General features: G+C 41.9%; 1 protein-coding gene across 5 annotated transcripts in view; it reads left to right on the plus strand.

Annotated features, from left to right (window-relative positions):
* The window catches only part of UACA (uveal autoantigen with coiled-coil domains and ankyrin repeats), a 28,312-nt gene extending 10,891 nt beyond the window's left edge, over nt 1-17,421 (plus strand). For 2 of the 5 annotated variants that reach the window (XM_042824537.1, XM_042824538.1), the window contains exons 2-19: nt 838-971; nt 1,407-1,495; nt 2,245-2,309; nt 3,193-3,250; nt 3,560-3,630; nt 3,739-3,845; nt 4,819-5,000; nt 5,456-5,493; nt 6,030-6,116; nt 7,200-7,307; nt 8,137-8,169; nt 8,646-8,744; nt 8,914-8,950; nt 9,764-9,813; nt 10,777-13,479; nt 13,896-14,048; nt 14,826-14,891; nt 15,572-17,421. In XM_042824537.1, coding sequence (XP_042680471.1) covers nt 838-971; nt 1,407-1,495; nt 2,245-2,309; nt 3,193-3,250; nt 3,560-3,630; nt 3,739-3,845; nt 4,819-5,000; nt 5,456-5,493; nt 6,030-6,116; nt 7,200-7,307; nt 8,137-8,169; nt 8,646-8,744; nt 8,914-8,950; nt 9,764-9,813; nt 10,777-13,479; nt 13,896-14,048; nt 14,826-14,891; nt 15,572-15,643 — 4,152 coding nt within the window. In that variant the 3' untranslated portion in view covers nt 15,644-17,421. Of the gene's footprint in view, nt 1-640; nt 692-837; nt 972-1,406; nt 1,496-2,244; nt 2,310-3,192; nt 3,251-3,559; nt 3,631-3,738; nt 3,846-4,818; nt 5,001-5,455; nt 5,494-6,029; nt 6,117-7,199; nt 7,308-8,136; nt 8,170-8,645; nt 8,745-8,913; nt 8,951-9,763; nt 9,814-10,776; nt 13,480-13,895; nt 14,049-14,825; nt 14,892-15,571 lie in introns of those variants that run through there. The other 3 variants (XM_042824539.1, XM_042824541.1, XM_042824540.1) reach the window with 3 other exon arrangements.
* Nucleotides 17,422-21,030: the final 3,609 nt, after the last annotated feature.

Consider the following 21,030-nt stretch of genomic DNA (forward strand, 5'->3'; position numbering starts at 1 on the left):
GTGTGTAGCTGCAGTGTCCTGGGCTCTGTTGCTTGCCATTCCTGGCTTATCTGTTTCTGCTGTGTTTTAGCTTGTAAGCTTTGGGGCACAGACAGATATCTAACAGAAATGGGACAGTTGACTGCTTTATTTGGACTATCACAATTGAAATGTTTGACAGTGAAGGTGAACAGGAAACCCCCCCAGGTTTTTCTGTAGCTGGAGGAACTGGCTGCCTTGGGAGAGGAGAACTGATGTCCCTTCTCCAAAGGGTGTAAGGCCAAGAGGCAGCTTTTGAGATGGAAGGGGTCTGGGGAGGGGGGGGAAAGGTTAAAATAGAATAATGGGGAATTAGGAGAGACATTCTTGAGATGTGATCTTTGAGTTCCCTTCCAACCCAGGCCATTCTGTGATACTGTGACTGTGCTGCGAGTCCCATGGCTGACTGGCCTCTGCTCCAGGGGAGATAGAGTTAGATCTGTGAAACTATCTGGAGATCTTGTTTTCCTTAAATTTATAGGGAACTTGTGTGTGCAACTTTATTTTTAGACCTTCTAGGTGGAACTCAGCAGCATGAGTGGTTTTATACCCACAAACTCTGCTTTAGGGATCAGGATGAGTTAACCAAGCTGTCCCTGAGCAGTGTGTTCAATGCTGACAGCCTGGTTGAAATGCTATGGCATTGTACATATATAGCCAAACCATTCAACAGGTATGACTGTCAATTGTAAACAAATGTCTTCCTTTTTTTTTTATCCCTTCCCCCCAATAATGAGCTGCAGTGTTTTGTTGGAGCAGCTTTATGATCAGTTTTGTACCACAAGCTCACTTGCTTTTCTAATGCTCTCTTTTGTACAGCTGAATACAGACTGGAACAAGTATGATGACAGGTTAATGAAAGCAGCTGAAAGGGGCGATGTGGAGAAGGTTTCATCAATCCTTGCCAAAAAAGGGGTCAGTCCCACTAAGCTGGATGTGGAAGGGAGGTCTGCGTAAGTAACTTCCAGTGCTCTGCTGATGGGGAAGCCAGGGGCTTTCGCTCCATTCCCAAGTCTTACTGCTACTCAGTAAATACGTCCTGCTCGTTTGTAAGGGTGTGTATGCAGTGTGCTGTGTTAGCTTCTTGCCTCATCTAAACTGGTCTTACAAAACACGAAATTATCTTAATGAGGAATTGAACAGAGAAGGTTGTGTAGCTTCTGCACTGCAGTGGAAGAAGTGGAGAGTGGAGAAAAGGAGGAAATCACCTTGAACAGAAATCTGAACCAAGGGTTGATCATGGGAATAATAAATTTCTAGCAGCAAGGATGGACTTGCAGCATGCAATTTAGTCTGCGTCAACATGTGGTTATTTGTTTTGACTTTCTTGTTAATACTTCTATTTTGCAAATAAAGCAGTTGCACTTAAGCATGGGTTTTCTGTTTAGATTCCATGTTGTGGCATCAAAGGGAAATCTGGACTGCTTGAACACCATCCTTATCCATGGAGTTGATATCACGGCCACTGATGCTGCAGGTATGCTTCCTCAAATGCTCAAGTGCAACTTGCTGAAGTTCTCAGCTTGGTTTTTGCTTTGGAGTGGGGTTTAACGAAGTTGCAGGGTGGGCCTCCCTCCTTCCTGCAGTGCTGCACGTGGTTGGCAGAACCAAGAGAAGATTGGTCATGTACTGCCATACAAGTCCATGAGTGCTGCTGGCATGCAGCAGGACTTGACTTTGGCTCACATAACAGTTCTTTAAAAACTCAAACGTGGACTAATTCATCTCAAAATGCTGTGCATTTAATTATGAATTGCTGGTTGCACTTTCTCTAAGATTAAATAAATAAAATAATGTAAAACCCCCACTGTTTAGCAAGTGGCGAAGTGTTTAAAAGAGATGGCTTTGTTTTAGCACTGTCAGAATTGCCAAAAAAGTGCCAAACCATCAAATAAAATGATATGGGAGTTGATCTGAACTGTGGCTTGGCCTGGAACAAGCCCAGCAGTTTAATGGCACGCAAACAACTCTGTATTTCCATATATCTAAGGCATGATGACCAGTAATGGAGCACGTGGAATTATGTGGGTGTAAGACAGAGGTTTTAGTTCAGATGAAGTAAACTGTCCAAACGACTTCAGTGAAAAGCAAGTGAATTTCTTGTGAATGGATGTTATGTGATAAGTCATAAACTTTCTGAGGAACAGCATAAAATGTTGAATTTGTGTGTGGTGCTTCTAACTGCATGTTCATAACAGAGCCTGAACTGAAATTGGTGTTTTCTAGGTAGAAACGCATTGCACCTAGCTGCGAAGTATGGCCATGCCTTATGTCTGCAGAAGCTGCTGCAGGTACTGAGAGGGAGAATTTGTCCTTCGTTATGGCTCTTACCCTTCTGGCAGGGGAAGCTGCCCTTACACATACTGCTCTGAATTTTAAGATATCCTACTTTTTCTGGTGTAAAAAAAACAAACCTGACAGTCATGGAGGAAATATTTTTTTGTATGAAATAACAGAAGTGGCTGGACTTATGGAAGTGAAGATAAACAGCATTCTTTTGCTTCTTCACAAAAGTTCAAAGTTTTTCCCTTCTAAAGAAAGTGAACTTGAGCATCTTCTAAAGATTAGTGCTCCTGTTCTGAATCAGTTTGCTTTTAGGAACAAGGGTGCTGAAAGGTCTGCGCAAGAGAAACATTTGCTTTGAAAGATGGGCAGGTATGTGCAGCAGCCTTTCCTTAATGAAACAGTATTATGTGGGGATTGTTTTGGGGTGTGATGTTTTTCTTCATTTATTTTAATTTGAAATCTTAATGAGCTTTTAATACGTCTTCAGTTTACTTGACACATGTCTGCATGCAGACATAATTGGCACCTTTAGTGTAGAGTGACAGAGCTGCCAGTGATGCTGTTAGCAAAGAAGTAATGATGAATAGCAGGGAGGTTCTTAACTGTAGTGAACAAACATTTGAAAGCTTGTGAACACTGTGGTGGATTGTGTGATTGCTTTGTACAGTCTTAATTTACTTCTAGAACCTTACAGCAGTGTGTGTTCAAGGCACTGCAATGCATGTACCTATAGCTGCTCTTTTTCTGTATGTCAGTGTGCATGGAAACTGCAGAGGTACATCTTATCCTTATTGATTCTCTGCTGCTTTAGTTAAAAGCTGAAAACCTTTCAAGTGTTCTAAATGCAATTTGAATGGAGCTAATAATCAAAGTTATCTATTTTGACAGTACAACTGTCCAACAGAGAATGTGGATCTTCAAGGAAGAACAGCTCTTCATGATGCAGGTAAAAGGTTTTGCTTTTTCTCCTAACAGTAGTGTGAAATCTAGATTTAATGTCATGATTCTCAGATATACCTGATTCTTTTAAACTTACCTGCTTTATGTTGTGATGACCCTTAACCTCAGCAGCAAACCTGTTGAAAGGCTTAGCAGAAATTTTTAGATCTATAGCTAGTGGATCTGTAGAGATCTGCAGTACTATCTAAAGCAAGTACCATTAAGCAGTGTTAGAGCAGTGATGCACCCCAAGAAGTATTTGGGGTTTCATGAATACTTCAGCAGTCTAACCTGCTCTTCGTTCTTCTCTTGCAAGCTATGTCAGACTGTTCCTCTAGCATACAACTCCTGTGTGACCATGGGGCTTCAGTGAATGCAAAGGATGGAGTAAGTTGTTGCTAGTCCCTCTCTTCCATACAAGCCCTGCTGTATTCTTGTGTGCTTTCTCTACATCCTTTCCCTCTTCCTTTTTTCATTCCTCTTTGTCCTCTTCAGGATGGGAGGACACCACTGGTGCTGGCCACTCAGATGTGTCGCCCCACAGTTTGCCAGCTTCTTATAGACAGAGGAGCAGATGTCAATGCCAGGGACAAACAAAACAGGTAATGCATGCAGGGTGTTCTCAGAATGCCTGCTGTGACCATTCAAGGGTAGGACTTTCTCTGTTGGCTTTCAGGCTGCAGAACGAATGTTAAATTGAGCAGGAAAAAAAACCCTACCAAAACAAAAAAACCAACCCTCTGAGCTGGGACTTAGTCCAGAAATTATGTGCCAATTCAATAATGCAAGCAAACTTGACTTTTCTTCCTGCTTATTCTTGCATTTAAAATACATCAAGATAGAGTTAAGTGGGAAGAATTGCATGTGATGCCCAGCAGAGAAATGGCAACTGGTTGCTGTAAGAGTTTGTTTCCACTGCTGCAGCTGATACTCTTTGAGACTAATGCGTAAAGCATATCATGATGAAAGCAGGACTTCTTCAAGAAGTACTTGAGTCCCACTGGGGCTTCTGAGGGGCTGGAAGGCCCTGAAATGTTTCTTTCTGTATCTACGGAGGAGGGGTAGCAGGGAGCTGTAACTAGCTGCTGCTTTTGCTGGCTATTTCTTGGAGGACGCCTTCCTGCTGGTAATGGACTTGGGTCTGGTGGGAAGCAAGGCATGGTGCTTGCATTGCACGTTCTGAAGCTGGCAAATGTTTGTTTGGGAGGCATTGCCAGGATTCTCAAGCACTTGTTGGAACTCTAAACTTCCTCTTGTTTGTTGTGTCTGTTGATGTTTGCATGTAAACAGAAAAAGCCAGAAATGGCAGGAGCTTTCAAAGTACTTGGGTGGTGCTCTCAGAGCAGTTGGTTTGTGCTGGGCTTTATGAAAATACTGCTGTTAGTGTTTTGCTTCTTACAAATATTTGTAATCTGCTCAATGGCTTTTTAATGTTTAGTTTCCTCTCCTGATAACTGAAAGATTCCTTCACTCAACTTTCCACGATTGAACATGAGTGCAAGGTGATTTCTTTGAGCGCTCCTGAAAGCATAAGATCCCAGAGTTTCTGAACGCAATCTTTCTCCCCATCCTCAGGACTGCCCTAATGTTAGGCTGTGAATATGGCTGCAAGGACGCGGTAGAAGTCTTGCTCAGAAATGGCGCGGATGTTAGTTTGGTTGATGGCCTTGGTCATGACTGTGCTTACTATGCCAGAATTGGTGACAATATTGACATTTTGGCTTTAATAAAAGCTGCCGTTGAGGATTCCAGCAAAGGTACGAACGTGGCTGCTGCTGCCTGCTTTACTCTGCCTTTTGGGTTGCGTATCCGCTTTGGAGGACAGCTGCAGTCCTTTAAACACAAAGCTGATAAACAGCCTGTGTGGGAGGGTGCAGAGGAGAGGGGTCTTGGTTTTGGTTTCCTTGACTGTAGTAAAGCCTTTAAAGCTAACGCAGGCTGTGATGTGAGGATGTGCAGGGTGTTGGCATGACTGAACTGCTCCTGCAGTACTGATCATAGCTGTTCTTGAGCATTACTTGTAATTATCTTGTGCTTGTGAAATGCTGTATTTTTTTTTAACTGAATTTGGGGAGAGAGGAACTATTTCCTGAAGTGTCTTAAAGTGAAGTAGATTTGCAAAGTACGCTTTGTGTGAATCTGAATGAAAGGAATTTTTCTTCAAATTCTTATTTTGTGTTGTGTTGTTTTGTGTTTATTTTTGCTTTTCTAGCAAGAGATACCATGAAGAGAGGGCAGCCTGAACAGAAGGTGAGGCTTACTGTGCTATCTCCTAAGGCTGCCTTATGAGGAGGTGTGGGAGAAAACCTTAGTTTTTCTAAGTTTTTTTTACCTGTTAGTGAAGTTTCCCTCTTCTGTAACACATTCTCTTATCTTTCTGCCCTGTGGGGTGAAGCCCAGAATGATTTTTGGGTTTTTAGGCCTGGCTTGCGGTCTGTGTTAATTTTCAGTCAATTTCCTGCTGTCTGGAGCTGGAAGTGAGCTATTGCTGAACAAGGAGCAGGTTTTGGTCTCACTGGGACATCTTCCAAAGCCTGTTGTTCCCTGAAGTAGCTTGGGGACACCCAATATTTTTCAAAAGGGATGCAATCAGAGGAATGAAATCAACTTGTTTTCAACTCTAATTACGTGGTGTGTATTTCTGTTTAAAAACTAGTCCCTGTGCGTAATTTGCTCGGTAGTATTGCTTCCTCCCCACCCTCCCTTGGCTGTTGAAATGGAACCTGGATGAATGTTGTCAGAAGGCACCAGGAATATCAATTAATGCTTTAATGTTGCTGTAACAGATGAACAACATGTCACAAAAGTGGCATCGGCTGCATGCACAGGAAGAGGTGAATGTCAAGCTGTATCAGAAGGACCATAATGCTCAGGTAAATAGGAGGGTTTCTGAGTTATGTATTCCCATACACGTAATGAATCAGGCATTAAAGACAAGGTGGGATTTTAAGTACTAGCATTCCATTTAGGAAGATCATACATGTATTGCTGTTTACTTAAGACTTAATTGCATGAGTATGTGAAGTGACAATTATGCAGATCAGCTGTGAACTTTTTACAAGATTTTTTTATATTAAATACTTTTAAGACATGAGATGAGATTTGCCCTTTCCCATCTCTTAACTTTTGGTGCCTGCTTCTTTCACCTGCAGTAAGATCATAGGGTCACGAAACAGGAAGATGCTTTAGCATTCTCAGGAATGTATGGTTGTCTTTCTAAAACTAAGTTGCATCATAATTGCTCTATAACTGGTATTAATTTTCTCATCTTCCTATTGTGTCATTACAGTTTATGAGAAGGTATGTAACACTTTAAGCTATGGGGAGCAACCCACTGAGATACTGACGCTTTCATTTTGAAATCCTTTTTATTGCAGAGGATAAGAATCTCTAAATGCAGCACTTCTGTTTTGAGCTAGAGTAGTTTCCACTATTAAGAAGGTGATTATCTAGCAGTGGGTTAATCAGGTTTTGTTTATATGTAAGCACTGGGCTGAATGAAGATCTGAAGCCCTATCATTTCCATGCACTGAAATTCTGGGCATTGCAAGGGTGGTTCTTGTGGTTACTGGGGCAGAAGTCCATTCAAGTTGCTATGCTTCATGCCAGTGAGGCTTTTTCAATACATACACTGGGTTTCAGGAACTGTTTTAATACTAATTATTGTTACATGTTAATAGGCAACCACTTGAGAGCTTTCAGCATTGAATGTAATCTTATTCTGCTTGCATTTTCAAAGCCTGTATGTACGTGAGAATTATCCAGAGACATAAAGCTTGGAGACCTTGAAAGTTGTGCTTATGTAAACTTCAGAATGAGGCAGAGCTAAAGTAAGGCAACAAAATCATTGGGGCTTTTTAAGCAAGGCTTGATGTCATTAATGACTGTTGAAATTGTTGGTACAAACTCATTAGTTCTCCCTGTGTGAGTGTGGTGTATTTATTCTTTTTTCTTAGGAATTGGAGTTAGAAAATCAAGACTTGAAGGATCGAATGAGGGAAGTGCAAGAGGAGCAGAGGATGTTGCTGGATAGAATCAGTGGGCTGCAGCTGCAGCTAACTGAGGTAAAACCACTGGTCTTCATGGAGTGACAGCAAATTACTTCTGTAGGTGCTGCTATTACTTTCTTGTGCTGCAAAGACCTTCAGACTGTAGTCATTCAAGGTGTGATGGGATGCTACACCTTCGTCTGCTGCTCCTCATAAAGTTGAGCAATAGCATTTATAGCTGTATTTCATAATGTAACAGGAACCACGAGGCATTCCTGTCTATTGCAATTCAGAAAATAAACTTAACTTGCCATTTAAATGCACCTGTTGGGCATTGGTGCTTATCAGAGCCATTGCTTATTTTCCAGCAGTTACTTAAAGTGGAAACAGGACAGAAACAACTCTTCAGTTAGAAAAAAGTGAAGGGGAAAAAAGATTCTCAGTTTTGGTTCATTATCTGAAATTGAAGTTCTGTTTCTTACAAAAACACCCAAAACAAACCCTAGCCCTGCTCCTCCCCTCCAAAACAAACAACACCCAACTCTCCTCCTCTGCCCCTCCAAAAAATCCCAGAGAAGCCATTCTGCCCCCTCATATTCACGTTCTAAAATCAACTTTTTACTGAGAAGCTGTGTTTTTCTGCTTCAGTGAGTGATGTAAAACAGGTATTGTATTCTCTTAGTGCAAGTATCAAGAGACAGCGTTCTGTCAGCATCCTTATTTGTTGTTCTCTTGCTAGAGGTTAGAAGGCAAATGCGAGGTGGGCAGTGTGTTGGGAGCTTGTAGGATGAGAAGCTGGGTAGACTCATCAATGAATGTAACTCATCAATGAATGTACAGTGCATGAGCCCCTGAAACAGTATTGAAAAATGATTTGTGGGGGGATTTCTTGTTATTTTTGCAGGAACAAATGTTTGCAGATGATCTTGAAAATGAGGTATGATATATTGCTTTGAAGTGTAGTAGAACTATGAAACAGGGAAATGACTACTGAATTTAAGAGATGGTGTTTAAAGCTATGGAGGGAAGGAAAGCTATGCGTAAGGGTTAAATGAAGTATCTACTGATGTGTATTCAGTTCATAGAGCTGTATGGTATTTGTATTGCTACAAATGAATGTTGTAATTGCTAGTTCACCTGAAAAGTGTTGTAAGCATCTGTTGAAGTAGTGACTTTTGTTTGCATTGCATTAATGAAACTATTGCACATGATTTTAGTACCTATTTCCTTGACTACTACGAGACTGTTCTTGTGGAGACCTGGTTTTGTAGAATGAGCTTAAAGAATTTAGGTATTCTCTCAGTGCTGATTTCTAGTTGAAGTTTCCTTTAAACCACTTTTAAAAGCTGCTTATCTTATGACTCTGGCCATCCTCGTGGCTTTGGCTATTTGGCACTTTCTGTTCTCTTTCAGAAAGATGAGTTGAAGAAAATCCTGAGTACGAAGGAAAAACAGCAGGAAGAAAGCTTAAGGACTATTGAAGCTCTGAAAGCTAAACTCAAATATTATGAAGTATGTTAACTGATTTGAAATGCTGTACAACAGTGGATATTTACTATGTCAATGCTTAATCTTTTTGATTATTGAAAGTCTTGAGTTTAAGTGAGAAGTTTTCTGCCTTTCTATCTGTAGCTTAAATGTGGTAATTCAGCTTTTTTTTTTGTATTTTATTTGCTTGCAGGTTGATTTAGTGGGATCTGGAAGCAACTTGAGTAACAGTAAGTGTTATGTTTAACTCCTAAAGCTTGCCAAGCAGTGTTGGAGAGCAGCTTTTTCTTCTCCTCTTTGTCCTTGCTATGGACAAACATCTGCCCACACTTCCTGCCTCACAGTACAGAGTGCTGGGTGCTGGAACACACTGATGAGACTCACGTGTGACTTTGTGAAATCTGGGATGTCTTCTAATGATGTGAAAAACAAACCAAGTGACAAGAGAGTCCTTCTGTTCTTCATATCTTAAACAGCACAAATTCTTGCCTGTCTGTGCATCCTTCTGCTGGACAAGGCAGTCAATCACGAGTGTTTCAGCACAGGGAAACTTGAAGACAGCTTTAAGCACAGGACCTCGACTTATGCTTCTGTTAAAAATTATTCCGTTTCCAGAAGCTGGAGTCTTTGACATCCAACTTGGTTACAGGCCTGTCCTGCGTTTGTTTAGCTTAAAAGATGCCTGAATCTGTTGTGAACCACAACAGGAGCTGTTGGGCTGCCCAGAAGGTTTGTCTGGAATGCAAAGGAATACTCTTCCCTGCTGTATTCTTTTCACAGGTAATTCAAGGCAGCCTTTATGGCTCTCTTGCAGAACAGCACCCAGCCTGGTGTGGCAGGGTTGTCTTTCCCTTTATAGGTGTCTGTCCACGCTTCCTGCCTTACTTAATTTAAGAGGGGGTGTTTTAATACCAGGTGGTTGAACACCAACCTGCAACATGGCACAGTCCCATTAAAGAGAATAAAATTAGGAAGGAGAAACATGGTTGTTGGGATTTGTGTGACTGTTTCTCAACTAACTGCTGTTTGCTTTGAAAATCTAGGGAAAGAAGATTTACTTAAACAAGGTCAAGCGTTTGCTGTGGAATCACAGGTAATAAATATTACTGGAATTCAGAGCTGGTTACTCTTGGGAAAGCAAAAAATTCTTATAAATGTGCAACAGTTTCTATAATACTGGCCTTGCCATGTTTTTAACTGCTGGTGCCCTCTAGGGTTGTGTATGTGACATAGCTGTAAATGCTGTGAAGGCATCAGTGCTGAATGGTCTGCAATGGGCATTCTTGAAAAGGAACCCAACAGAAGCTTGGGGCAGCGGGCATCGTGCACAGTGCAATTGTTTCTCATCTCCTTAACTTTTCTCCTGCTTAAAATTCAGTTAAAATCTAGACCATTCTTCTGCCAGCTAAATAATAATTTCCTGCTGGTTTTGTTTGCTGATAGCTACCTTCACAATTAGACTAAGAAAAAAAACCAACAAAATTCAAACCTTATCCCAAGCCAGAATTAAGTGGCTTTAAGCTGATCAGGTCTGCAAGTGACCTGAAGGCAGTGAGTGCTTGGAACATGACCAAGTCAGTGCTATGGAATTGCTGTAATGGCTGTCAGCAAAGTGAAGGTTGGTACTAAAGAAAATGCAAAACAGAAAAGCTTCTTACTATTCTATAATGCTTTTAAAGTGTTCTTTACTAGACAGTAAGTGAAGTGACTGCTTTCTTCAGGCATTGTTGAGAGAAGGTCCTGTTAATCATGGTGTACTCAGCCTGTTCCAATTCCTTTGACCAGTATTTTCATATGCTGGTTGGCAGGGGCACTTACAGGAAATTTAAGTATTTTTGAGTAGATATGATTAAATGTGAATAATGATGGAAAATAAAACACAGGAACAGTGCATTCATTTTAACATCATTGGATCTGATTTGCAAACAATAACTAGAAGTACAATCAGAGCTGCTATTGCTGACATAATTTGGGCAGTTATGTGGTTATGAGTATGACAATGCGTGTGGATAGAACTTGTAAGCATGCTTACACTTCTGTGCCATTTTGTCTTCAGTCCAGGTCTATGCTGAGGCCCCTGGAGCTGTCCCTGCCTCACCAATCACCCAACTCAGAGAGAGAGACTTTAAAGAAAGAACTTGACAACATGAGGACTTGCTATGGTGCAGCAAAGGAAGAAATAAGCAAATTGCAGAGAGAACTGTCTCACAAGGTGTCTGAATGTAAAGCTTTGGCATCGGAGTGCAAAAGAACCAAGGAAGAATCTGATGGGCAGATAAAACAATTGGAAGATGCTTTAAAAGATGTGCAGAAGAGGATGTTTGACTCGGAAGGCAAAGTTAAGCAAATGCAGACCCACTTTCTTGCTCTGAAGGATCACCTGACTAATGAAGCTGCTTCAGGGAACAGTAAGCTAACAGAGGAGCTGAAGGATCAGTTGAAAGAAATGAAAACAAAGTACGAAGGAGCCTCTGCTGAAGTGGGTAAGCTGAGGAACCAGATTAAGCAGAATGAATTGCTAGTGGCAGAATTTAAGAGAGATGAAGGAAGGCTGGTGGAAGAAAATAAAAGGTTGCAGAAGGAACTTGTTAAGTTGGAGATGGAGCGAGATAAAAGGGAAAGAAGTGTCATGGAGTTAGAAGGGCAGCTCAAAGAAACAGCAGCCAAGTTAGCTCACTCTGTAACTTCAGAGAAATTTGAAAACATGAAGAGTTTGCTGTCAATTGAAGTGAATGAGAAAGCAAAAAAGTTAGCAGAGATTGAGGGAGAGCGTGAAAAACTGCAGGCAGAGATCTGGGCTTTAAAAAGGGAATCTGATAGTCAGAAGGCTAAACTTGCTCAGCACGTAAAGCCAGAAGATCATGAGCAAATGAGGAGTGGCTTTGAGCAAAAAAATGAGGAACTGGAGAAAAGAATTTCTGAATTGTCACAAAAGAATCAGACTCTGCAGAAGGAACTTGAAAGATTTCAGACTGATAACAAGATGCTGAAGCAACAAATCCAAGTATTAAAAACTGAAATTAAAAGCCAGAACGTGCCTTTAAAAATTCACGAAGAACTGAAAAAAACAAATGATGTGACTGTTGGTGACCTGACCAAAAGGCTTTTTGAAATCACAAGGAAATATAATGAAAGCAAAGCAGAAGCTGAGCGTTTGCTGGCAGAGAAGAACAGCTTAAGTGAGACCATGAGCCACTTGCAGGCTGTGTACCTGTCTCCAGAGCAACACAGAGAAGAAATGGAAGCTTTAAAATCGAATGGCATTGAGCTTGAAAAGCAGCTTGTCGAGCTTCAGAAAAAATATGATGATGAACAAGAAAAAATGTGCAAACTCGTCTCTGAAAACACGGCCATAAGAGAGTCTGTGAGGGATCAGTATGTTTTGGCTGCAACGCATGAGGAGATTAGAACTGCTCTGAATAATGCACTGGAAAGGAGTAATAAGGAGTTGTCAGATCTGAAGGAAGAGAACGAAGAGAGAAAGCAAGAGTTTCTGCGAGTAGATAAAGAAAACGGGGCTTTGAAAGATAAGGTGAAGCTCTTGCAGAACCAATTACAAACTGAATGTGTGAGTTTAAAGGAGCATGATGCTAAAGTGAGTGCTTTGAATAACAGCGTGCAGGAGCTTCGGGAAAACAATGCTGCAATTACTGCGGAGTATAAGAGGAGCCAAGAGGAGATTCTGCAGTTGCACGGAGAAATTGAAGCCCAAAAGAAGGAGCTTGACACAATTCAAGAATGCATTAAGTCAAAATACGCCCCAGTTGCCTCCTTTGAAGACAGAGAACAAAGCTTTGAAGCCACGGTGAAAGAATTAAAAGCTCAGTTGCAGGAACAGATGCGGAAGTGTGAAGTAAGTGAGGAGGAAAGTAGGAAGTGCAAGGAGGAGAATGGGAAGCTGAAAAAAGGCATTATGTCCATCCAGAATGACCTGCAGCAGAACTATGTCCTTGCTGAGAGATGCCGCGAAATGGAAAAGACGTTCACAAGCAAAATGGAGGAGCTGAACAAGCAATTGAGAGAGATGCTGCAGAAATATACAGGCAACAGAGATGAAAAGGATGAGCTGAAAGAGAGCGCCAAGCAGGGTGTAGCTGTGCAGGCTCCTGTGGGCAGTCAGCATCTGTCTGTGGAGCAGATTGATGTGTTGAAGAACGCTCTTGGGCACACTATAGAGGATCTGAAGGAAGCTCTCAGGAGTAAGAAGGATCGTTATGATAAAGAGGCACTGAAAGTAGGAGAACTGCAGCAGGAGTTGTTGGATCTGAAGAAGTCTTCAGTACCTTTGGTAGAATATACGAAAATGAAAGAAATGCTGGAACAAGAAATCCTAGCAACTAAAAGCAGTTTAAAAGCGAAGGAAGGAGAAAGCCAAGTTAAAAGTGAGGAAATCTTGAAGTTGCAAGCTGAGATTCAGCGTAATCAACAAGCTCTAACAGACCTGGAGAGCAAGGAGGTGATTGACTTATCAGAATACAACTCCATGAAAAGTGCTCTGGAGGCCCAGATTAAGAGCATAGCTGAAAATTTGTCCAGTGTAAATAAAAAGTATGAGGAAGCATGCGAGGAGGCTTTGCAAGCTAAGAAGAGCGAGCGCTCTTTAAAAGATGAGAAGGAATTGCTCCAGTTACGGAGCTGCAGCATTGAGCAGGAAATTAAGGACCAGAAAGAAAGGTGTGAAAAATCACTGACGACAATTATTGACTTGCAGAAGAGAATACAGGAGTCTGCAAAGCAGGTGGAAGCCAAGGATAACAAGGTAGGCTGTCGGGTACTTAATGGGCCAAGCCTTTTCAGAGCAGTGGCACTGGGCTCCTACAGCTGCTGAGCTGTTCTTGTATGACTTTTGTGTTGGGCGTTAGGTACTGGGGCTGACCCAAACCCATGAGCAGAAGCCCTTTGCTTCTGTGATGGTACACCAAATTTTATTAACTCCTTTGTAGTTTTGGGTACTGTTGAGGTGATAACCTCTATGACTTCCATCCTGCATCCCATGCTCTTAGTGTATGGACTCATTCTTCCATTGGCTATTGGTTGCCTGAGTGTTTATAGCTATCTTTTAAACACAGAAAGTATTCTTGCCTTGCTTTCATGTATTGTGGTTACGAATAAAAATGCTAGAGCACCACTTTTTCAGGAAGTGAGGCCTCCTTAAATGAGTTTGTTCTTTTAAAGATAACAGAGCTGCTTAATGATGTGGAACGATTAAAACAAGCTCTTAATGGCTTGTCTCAGCTTACGTACACCAGTGGGATTCCTGCAAAGAGGCAGAACCAGCAGGTAGAAGTGCTCCAGAACCAAGTAAAAACACTGCAACAACAGCTGGCTGTAAGTAATTATGCAAGGTGTCTGAAAGGCAGTAGCATTGCTTATGGTGATTCTGTGTAGAAGGAAATGTGCGTGTGGTCAGTAGGGCACTGGGGCTGACTGTGAGCTCAGGCTTTGGGAAAAGTGGAAGTGTTCATAAGTGTGCTTTTCTTTCTCTGACTGACTGCTTCTGTCTTGTAAATTTGTCTGCTTCTATGCACTGGAGTTGCAATGTTAGGAACTCTTCCAGATGAAACAGACAGGATCTGTGCTGAAGAAGCATACTGCTGTAGTTCATGCCATGGCCATTTCTGTGTGCAAGTTCCACACTAATATTTTGTGCAAAGAAGACCAACCATGTATTTTTTCTACTCTAAAAGTGAAGTGGTCCTTTGTTAATGAATTTGGTGGACTTCGTATTCCCTTGTCTGCAAACATTGAGAAGTGTGTTGCTTATCATTAAGAACTAACAGTAGATGGGAGCACTTCACAGCAAGTGCTGTGATTTTTTTTGAGTGCACACACGCATGTCAGTGCTTCTGTGGCTTAATATAGCTGATAGCTAAAGCTGTGTAGGTGAGCAAAGTTAGGTGTCAGTGAGTCTGTACAGAACTAGAATGTAACTTGAAAAATTGTCTTTCTTCTTGATTAATGCAGGGAATATAGCTGATCTTAACCTTGAAATCTTGCTTTGACTAGTATTTCTATACTAGCACGCAGAACCAAATCCACAAACTTGGAATTAGGTAAGAATAGATGTTAATTTGACTTCATCTCTTTTTGTCTTCCTTCTCACAGGATGCTAAAAGGCAGCACCAAGAGGTGGTCTCAGTGTATCGGACACATCTTCTCAGTGCTGTGCAGGTATGGTAGCCCCAAGTTCAGATGTTTTGTTGTGTTATCTGAATTTATAGAGATTCCTGAGATATTTTTGGAAGATCTTAAAGAAATGATGCTAGTTTCAAGTTTGTTTTCATGTTCAGAGTTTAATTTATAATTGAACGACCCAGGAAAAGAAAAGCAATACCATGGCAGTCTTATGGTGCTGCCCTCTTAGCTTTTGCCTCCAGTGTGACTGTCTGCAGCTGTAACCTGCTCTGAGGTGATGGTTGGGTGATGTGAATGTGTCAGTGCTGCGTTGTGCCAGGTGATGCTGGAGGGGAGTTAAAGCTGGAAAGTGGAATGCAGGCCTAATGAGTGCTGCCCGCTGAACAAAGAGCTGAGCAACTTATTTCAGAATTGTGGCTTCAGATGCATAAGCACATCAAAGTAGGGCTGCTGCAAGAGCAAACTGGCATCCAGAGAACAAGAACTACTTATTTTTTTTGCCCAAACATTTTCATATGACACTCTGCTAGGTTGGGCAGACTGTTCTTTCTTTCATGAGGAGATTGTAGCAGGATTCCTAAAGAGTTGTCCAGAGTGGTGGAAATACAACAGGGAGTTGTGACTTCTGAGCAGTTCTGAAGGCCCCCCGATGTTGTGTGTGTAGAGTTGATGCTTTATGAGACCTATTTATTTTTCTTTGTGTTTGCTTGCTCTAGGGTCACATGGATGAAGATGTCCAAGCTGCTTTACTGCAGATCATTCAGATGAGACAGGGACTGGTTTGCTGACATGCTTAGTGCCATTGCTCTGGAAGGCTGCTGCAGCTTGTAGGAGTGCTGTGATTACGGTAGTGATAACCTTTGTGAGTTCTATATTGTTTTGATATTATGGCTGCAATTGGAATCCCTGGAAGTTACTCCATATAAGAAACAGCTTACAAAGCCAAAATGTTTTCTTCCAAAACAGTAAAGTAGAGCTACGAAGCCTCAGATCTGGCTCTCCTTTCAGTAGATTCATAAAAGATGTAGAACATGCTTTGAAGTTGGTGTACAAGCTGACTGTCAAAATGATGACATGGTAGCTAAATAATTGTATGTCTGATTGACCACTTCCTGAAACAAGGCCTATTCCCAGAAACTCTAGTTTATCCTATAACTTGAACTCTCATGGTATGGTTGAAAATAAATGGTGTTCAAATGAGCTTGGCAAGTATTGTAGCTGTATGACTCTTAACCAAGAGTGGGGTGTCTTGTTTGTAACTGGAGCTGGTTGTGACTGTTACAACGTGCTGAAGTCAGCTGCACAGCTAGATGGAAGGTGTTTGGTATGTGCTGTAACTTGGCTGGCCAAGTTATAGGTTTTGTTTAAATAAATGTTAAGATGCAGTGTCTTTTGCTTTTTTTTTTTTTAAATCAGACTTAAAAGTTGGGTTTTCCACCAGAACACCAACCTTTGTCCCTTGCCCAAGAGACTTTTAATGAATTCTTTGTAATGCTGATTACTGAAGGCTGAACTACACGACTGCAATGTCATGGTTTGTAGAGCAGCTTTTTTTTTAAATGCAATAGTTCTACTTGGACATAATTTCATTCTTCATTAGGTGTAATGTGGGTGTAGGCCAAGCAGCTCAGCAAGCTGCACATGGGATAACTCAATTACTGGATTTTCAAACACACTTTAAACTTTCATGAAATGATTTTCCTCTTAACTGTAAATTATGTACTATAATCTGATTATTTATGGGGAAAGATGCAAATAGTATGACAAATGAAATGAGAGCTTTTATTTGCTTGGAATTTACCTGTTAAAACAAGGCTTCATTTTTTTTTAACTGAAGGATGATATTTCCGTAAGTTTTGTAACAGAAAATATGAAATTTGGGACTACCTAAAGTAATTAAAAAATGAGCCTAATGATGAATGCTGGTGTTGTAATAGTGCAGGCTGTACTGTGCTCAGTGGCCCCTTAACTTCACTACTGAGCTGAAGGCACTTGTTTATACCTAGCAGATAAGAACCTGACAGCCTGAAGCAAAGAAGACCAAGCTGCCTTCTGTGTGCTCTCTGAAAAACAAAGACTGAAGTTTAGAGTGCTGAATTGTCTGCTTCACATTAACTGGGCTTCCCAGCACGCGTTGGCTTAGGCCTTGGCTTTCAGTGATGTTACCTTTATTTCCTTCTGTGTCCCTTTTTGGGCAGTCGCATATTGTTGAGAGACAACTGCCAGACAGGGAGGATACCTGAAGTGATGAATGTGCAGGACAGTTATTGACAGAAATACACTTAATATATTTACTGAATACGTCTGTAGTACAACAGATCTACTGCTGCTTTCCTTTAATTTCTTAGAGGACTATTACAGAAAGCATCTCAGTATAAACACACTACTTCATAGCTAAATTCTTTTATGATTGTGTTACTTGAAACTTTTATTAGAGAGAAACTGACTGTTTTGATATACTAACTCTGGCATAATTTGATATTGTATGTTTCGTTATTGAGGGAGTTCTATGTATGTTTTTCTAAATTTCTCCTATATTGCATTAATAAAATGTTTTTTCTTTTTTTGTAGTGATCGATTCTGTAAAAGGTAAAGCAATGTAAAGAATCTGTCAAAGTAGCCTGGGCTGTGGAGGGTATTGGACTTGATTGGGTGCTCTTGAATCCCAAGTAACTCATCTATTTTTCACATGTCTGCTAGCATATTTTTTCTGTGTATTTTCAGAGGTCTTGAGTCCTCGGTGTTGATAATTGCCTCTGCATTCCTTCAGCTGCTCTTTTGCTTGGTGTGCATTTCTGGTAGCTTCTTGTCACGGTTTTATCCAGGACAGGTCACCACCTGAACACAGATCTAAGAAACCTGAGTGCCTGTGAGGCATTGCTCCTTTTGCCCCGTCTGGTTGCTGGAGATCAGTGCTTATTTGTTGAACGGTAGTGGTGTTGCTGCTGTTCTTTGCCTTGCTTCCTGCAGCAGCATTTCTGCTATTTCACAACCTGAGGAGTGGTGGGGCTGAGATCAAACACGTATAACAGCTTCTGTATAACAGCTCGGTTGCACATCGAGGGCCTTTCCTCTGGAGGAGTGGCCCCAGATCTTGTGCCAGCTTGGTGGCAGTAGGCTGCAGTGGAGCTGCGCTTGGGTGCACTGGTTACCTGCCTCCTCTGGGCAGGAGGGAATGCAAGGTGATGAAGAATGACCTAGGAATGAGAAACTGACTCAATTTCCTTGAGAGCAGTGTAAGTCAATGCAACTGGTGTCACCAGTACATGCTAGCTCAGACTTCTTTGTTACCTTGATGTTGATGCTATAAAATCATAGCATGTTAGGAACTAAGAAACTAAGTTTTGTCTTTTGGGGTGTCATAGGAGTGGATTACTTAAATACTGTACAACCATGTAGGCTCAAACTGAATGAACACATCTCCTGGCAGTGCTGTGTGTGAGGCTTTTTGGTTCAGTTGTATCAGGAAGGTGAACACAAAATGCAGGCTGTCTGCTCATCAGCACAATTCCCACGGCTGTGCTAATCCATGTGTTTGGTATAATCAAACACCAGGTATCACCTGTGCAGTAAAGGCAGCTTTCCATTTTGCATGTTCATGGGCAAACATTGTTGATAAATGAAAGGGAGAAAATGAGAGGTCACAAAAATGTCAGATGCAAATGAAGTGCATTAAGGAGGTTTGAGGGATACTTGACGAGAGAGATAGCGATCTGTTACATGAAATGGAAGGCAGCATCACAAGCAGCTTATAATTGATTGCTGGCAGAATGTTGCTGTTACGTAGCAGCCCTTTTTAAAGTGGGTAAATGACTTCTGAGTAGCTGACTTGGAAATATGTCTGAGTCCTGGAAAGCTTGTAGAGATTACTGCGTTCTTAATCTAATGTGTGTAGTGCTCTGCCAACTCAGAAAATTAACTTTAAAAAGAAAAACACACACATAATTCAATCACAGCTATTAGATCAGATGGGTTTTACATTAAGTGAAAAAGATGTTGAGCATTTAAAGCATATTAAATTGAAGCTTTACTGTTGGACTTGGCTTTCAAGCCAGTGCTCTGCTGTGAGGAGTATTTACTTCTGTGTTTACAGAGTATCTTGGATGATGGGAAGGGAATACACTGTGAAGGGAAATAGGACTTGAAAATGATTTCTGTCATTTAGCGGGTAGTTTTATTATTAGTTTTGCACTTCATTAAGTGTTGGCTCTTTTTGCTTATGTGCTTTTAGAACGTGGTAGTGATGACTGAAAAAAATTCACTGCAGGGCTTTGAGCTGGAGATCATCATCTAGTGAGCATACGCCAAAGTGCAAAGGGCTCTTAGAGGTTCCTTGTGTTGGGAGTCAGGTGTTGTGTAAGAACGATTTGGGGGTGCAAGGACGCTTCTGTCTGGTGTGAAGTTGCAGTGCATTCTGGCCATGGAAGGCTTGAACAAGCAACTCTTAAGCTTTAGGAAACCTGGGGGCTTGTGGTAGGAACACCTGCACAAATGTCTTCAAAGAGTCTGCAAGAAAATGATGACTGAGAAATGGTGTGCTCCTGTCCATGTAGCTGCGTTCGGTCTGCCTCTGAAAGAAGTGATGAAGCATTGATCTGAGAGAAGTGAAATGAGGATTTTCCTGGTGGAAAAATATCCAGTTGTGAATAGTGATATGAAAACCCTCAGAATATGGAAAAGGCTGGAGCTTCAGGGAGAGAACAAGAGCTGCTCTATGCCTCCCTGGAGGGAGCCAAGGAATTACAAGTAATGTTCTTGCTGCAAGCAAGAACAACAAACAGCATTGCTTGTTCTTTCTTCTACTTTTTTTTTTCTTAAGAAATCCCCATGGCTTGAAATGGTGACACTGCAGAATGCTGATGCAGATGAGGTGTTACAGGAGCGCACAAGAAGTGGTGGGGTGGATGGTGAGGGGTGATACGAAGGAGTCACTTCATGGCCTGGAATAGAGGATGCTCCTCTCCAGGTCTGAGAGCTGCAGCAAGGAGGCAGCTGGCTGGGGGTGGCCTTGTGAGTTTTGTCACATTTGGGGAAGCTCTAATTTTAGCCCAAGAATGAATTAAAAGACACCAGGCGTTCCCTGCTTGGACTGCTTCCTGCAGACAAACGTGTGGAGATGCAGGCTGGTGGTGGTGGTTGGGTTGGAAGGGATAGAGATCTGTCGAGTAGTGCTTAATAAGCTGGAATCCCACATCTCTTGGAGTTGGATGCAGTGTCAGCTTGTCCTGATGGGGAAGATGCAACATGGCTGCTATGTGGTGAAGCTGGAAAACCATGGAAACTCCCAGATTAATCTTACAGCGTAACATGGAAAGAAATGCTGGAGTCTCCTCCCTTCAGAAAAAAAGGGAAGCACATGTACTTGCCTCTTACATTTCAAACATTAAGTGAAAATTACTCTGGGATGTTTGCCTGTGCTGAAATGATGTATGCGTGAGTGCTCTCTAATGCTGGTATCTGACACCCTGAAAACAGCTACAAAACGAGTGGGCCTGACTTGTGCAGCACACTTGGCAAGGCACAGACCTGGCAGGCCGAGGTGCCTGGAGTTGTTCCTGGCTGAGCATGGAGCTGCCCTCTGCCTGCAGCAGTTCTGCAGGGCACGGATCAGCTGCAGCACCTTGCAGCAGTGCCTGCGTTCTGCTGATGGGTGAGGTGAGCAGGTTGCTTTTTCCCTGAGTCCCTCTCAGACTCCATACTGATGGAGAGTTGCCTGCTGGTCCCATGTGCCCCTGTGGGCAGGGGTCTGGAAGAGAACAGGGATTGCTGCTGAATGCAAGGGGAACTTGAAGATTTGGACAAGGAAGTGTTTGGCTGCAGAAATACAGACTTAAAGTACAGAGCATAATGCTGATCTTACAGGAGCCATAGGAGTTCCAGTAGGAACTGCAGCAGGGCCTGGATTTTTCAAATCGTGTGTTTGTTTTCCTCTGCCTAGGAAAAAAAAAGCTGACCTTGTCATTTTTTTAGGCATCTTGGGCTGTTCTTGCTCTGATCTGAAGCTCGCAGTTGTCAGATTCCCATAAATCCTAATAACTGACAAGTATGTGTACATAGCTCTGCAGTCTGACACTCTCAAGCTGTTGGACTCTCTGGAGGTGCTGTGTTATCATCCACACATGCAAGCAGTGGGCGTGATGCACTTAGAAAATATGGGACCTCTGGCACTCGTGCA

The sequence above is a fragment of the Centrocercus urophasianus genome, unplaced genomic scaffold (assembly GCF_019232065.1).
Source record: "Centrocercus urophasianus isolate 14NV4802_14NV808 unplaced genomic scaffold, USGS_Curo_1.0 seq_23, whole genome shotgun sequence".
NCBI lineage: Eukaryota > Metazoa > Chordata > Aves > Galliformes > Phasianidae > Centrocercus > Centrocercus urophasianus.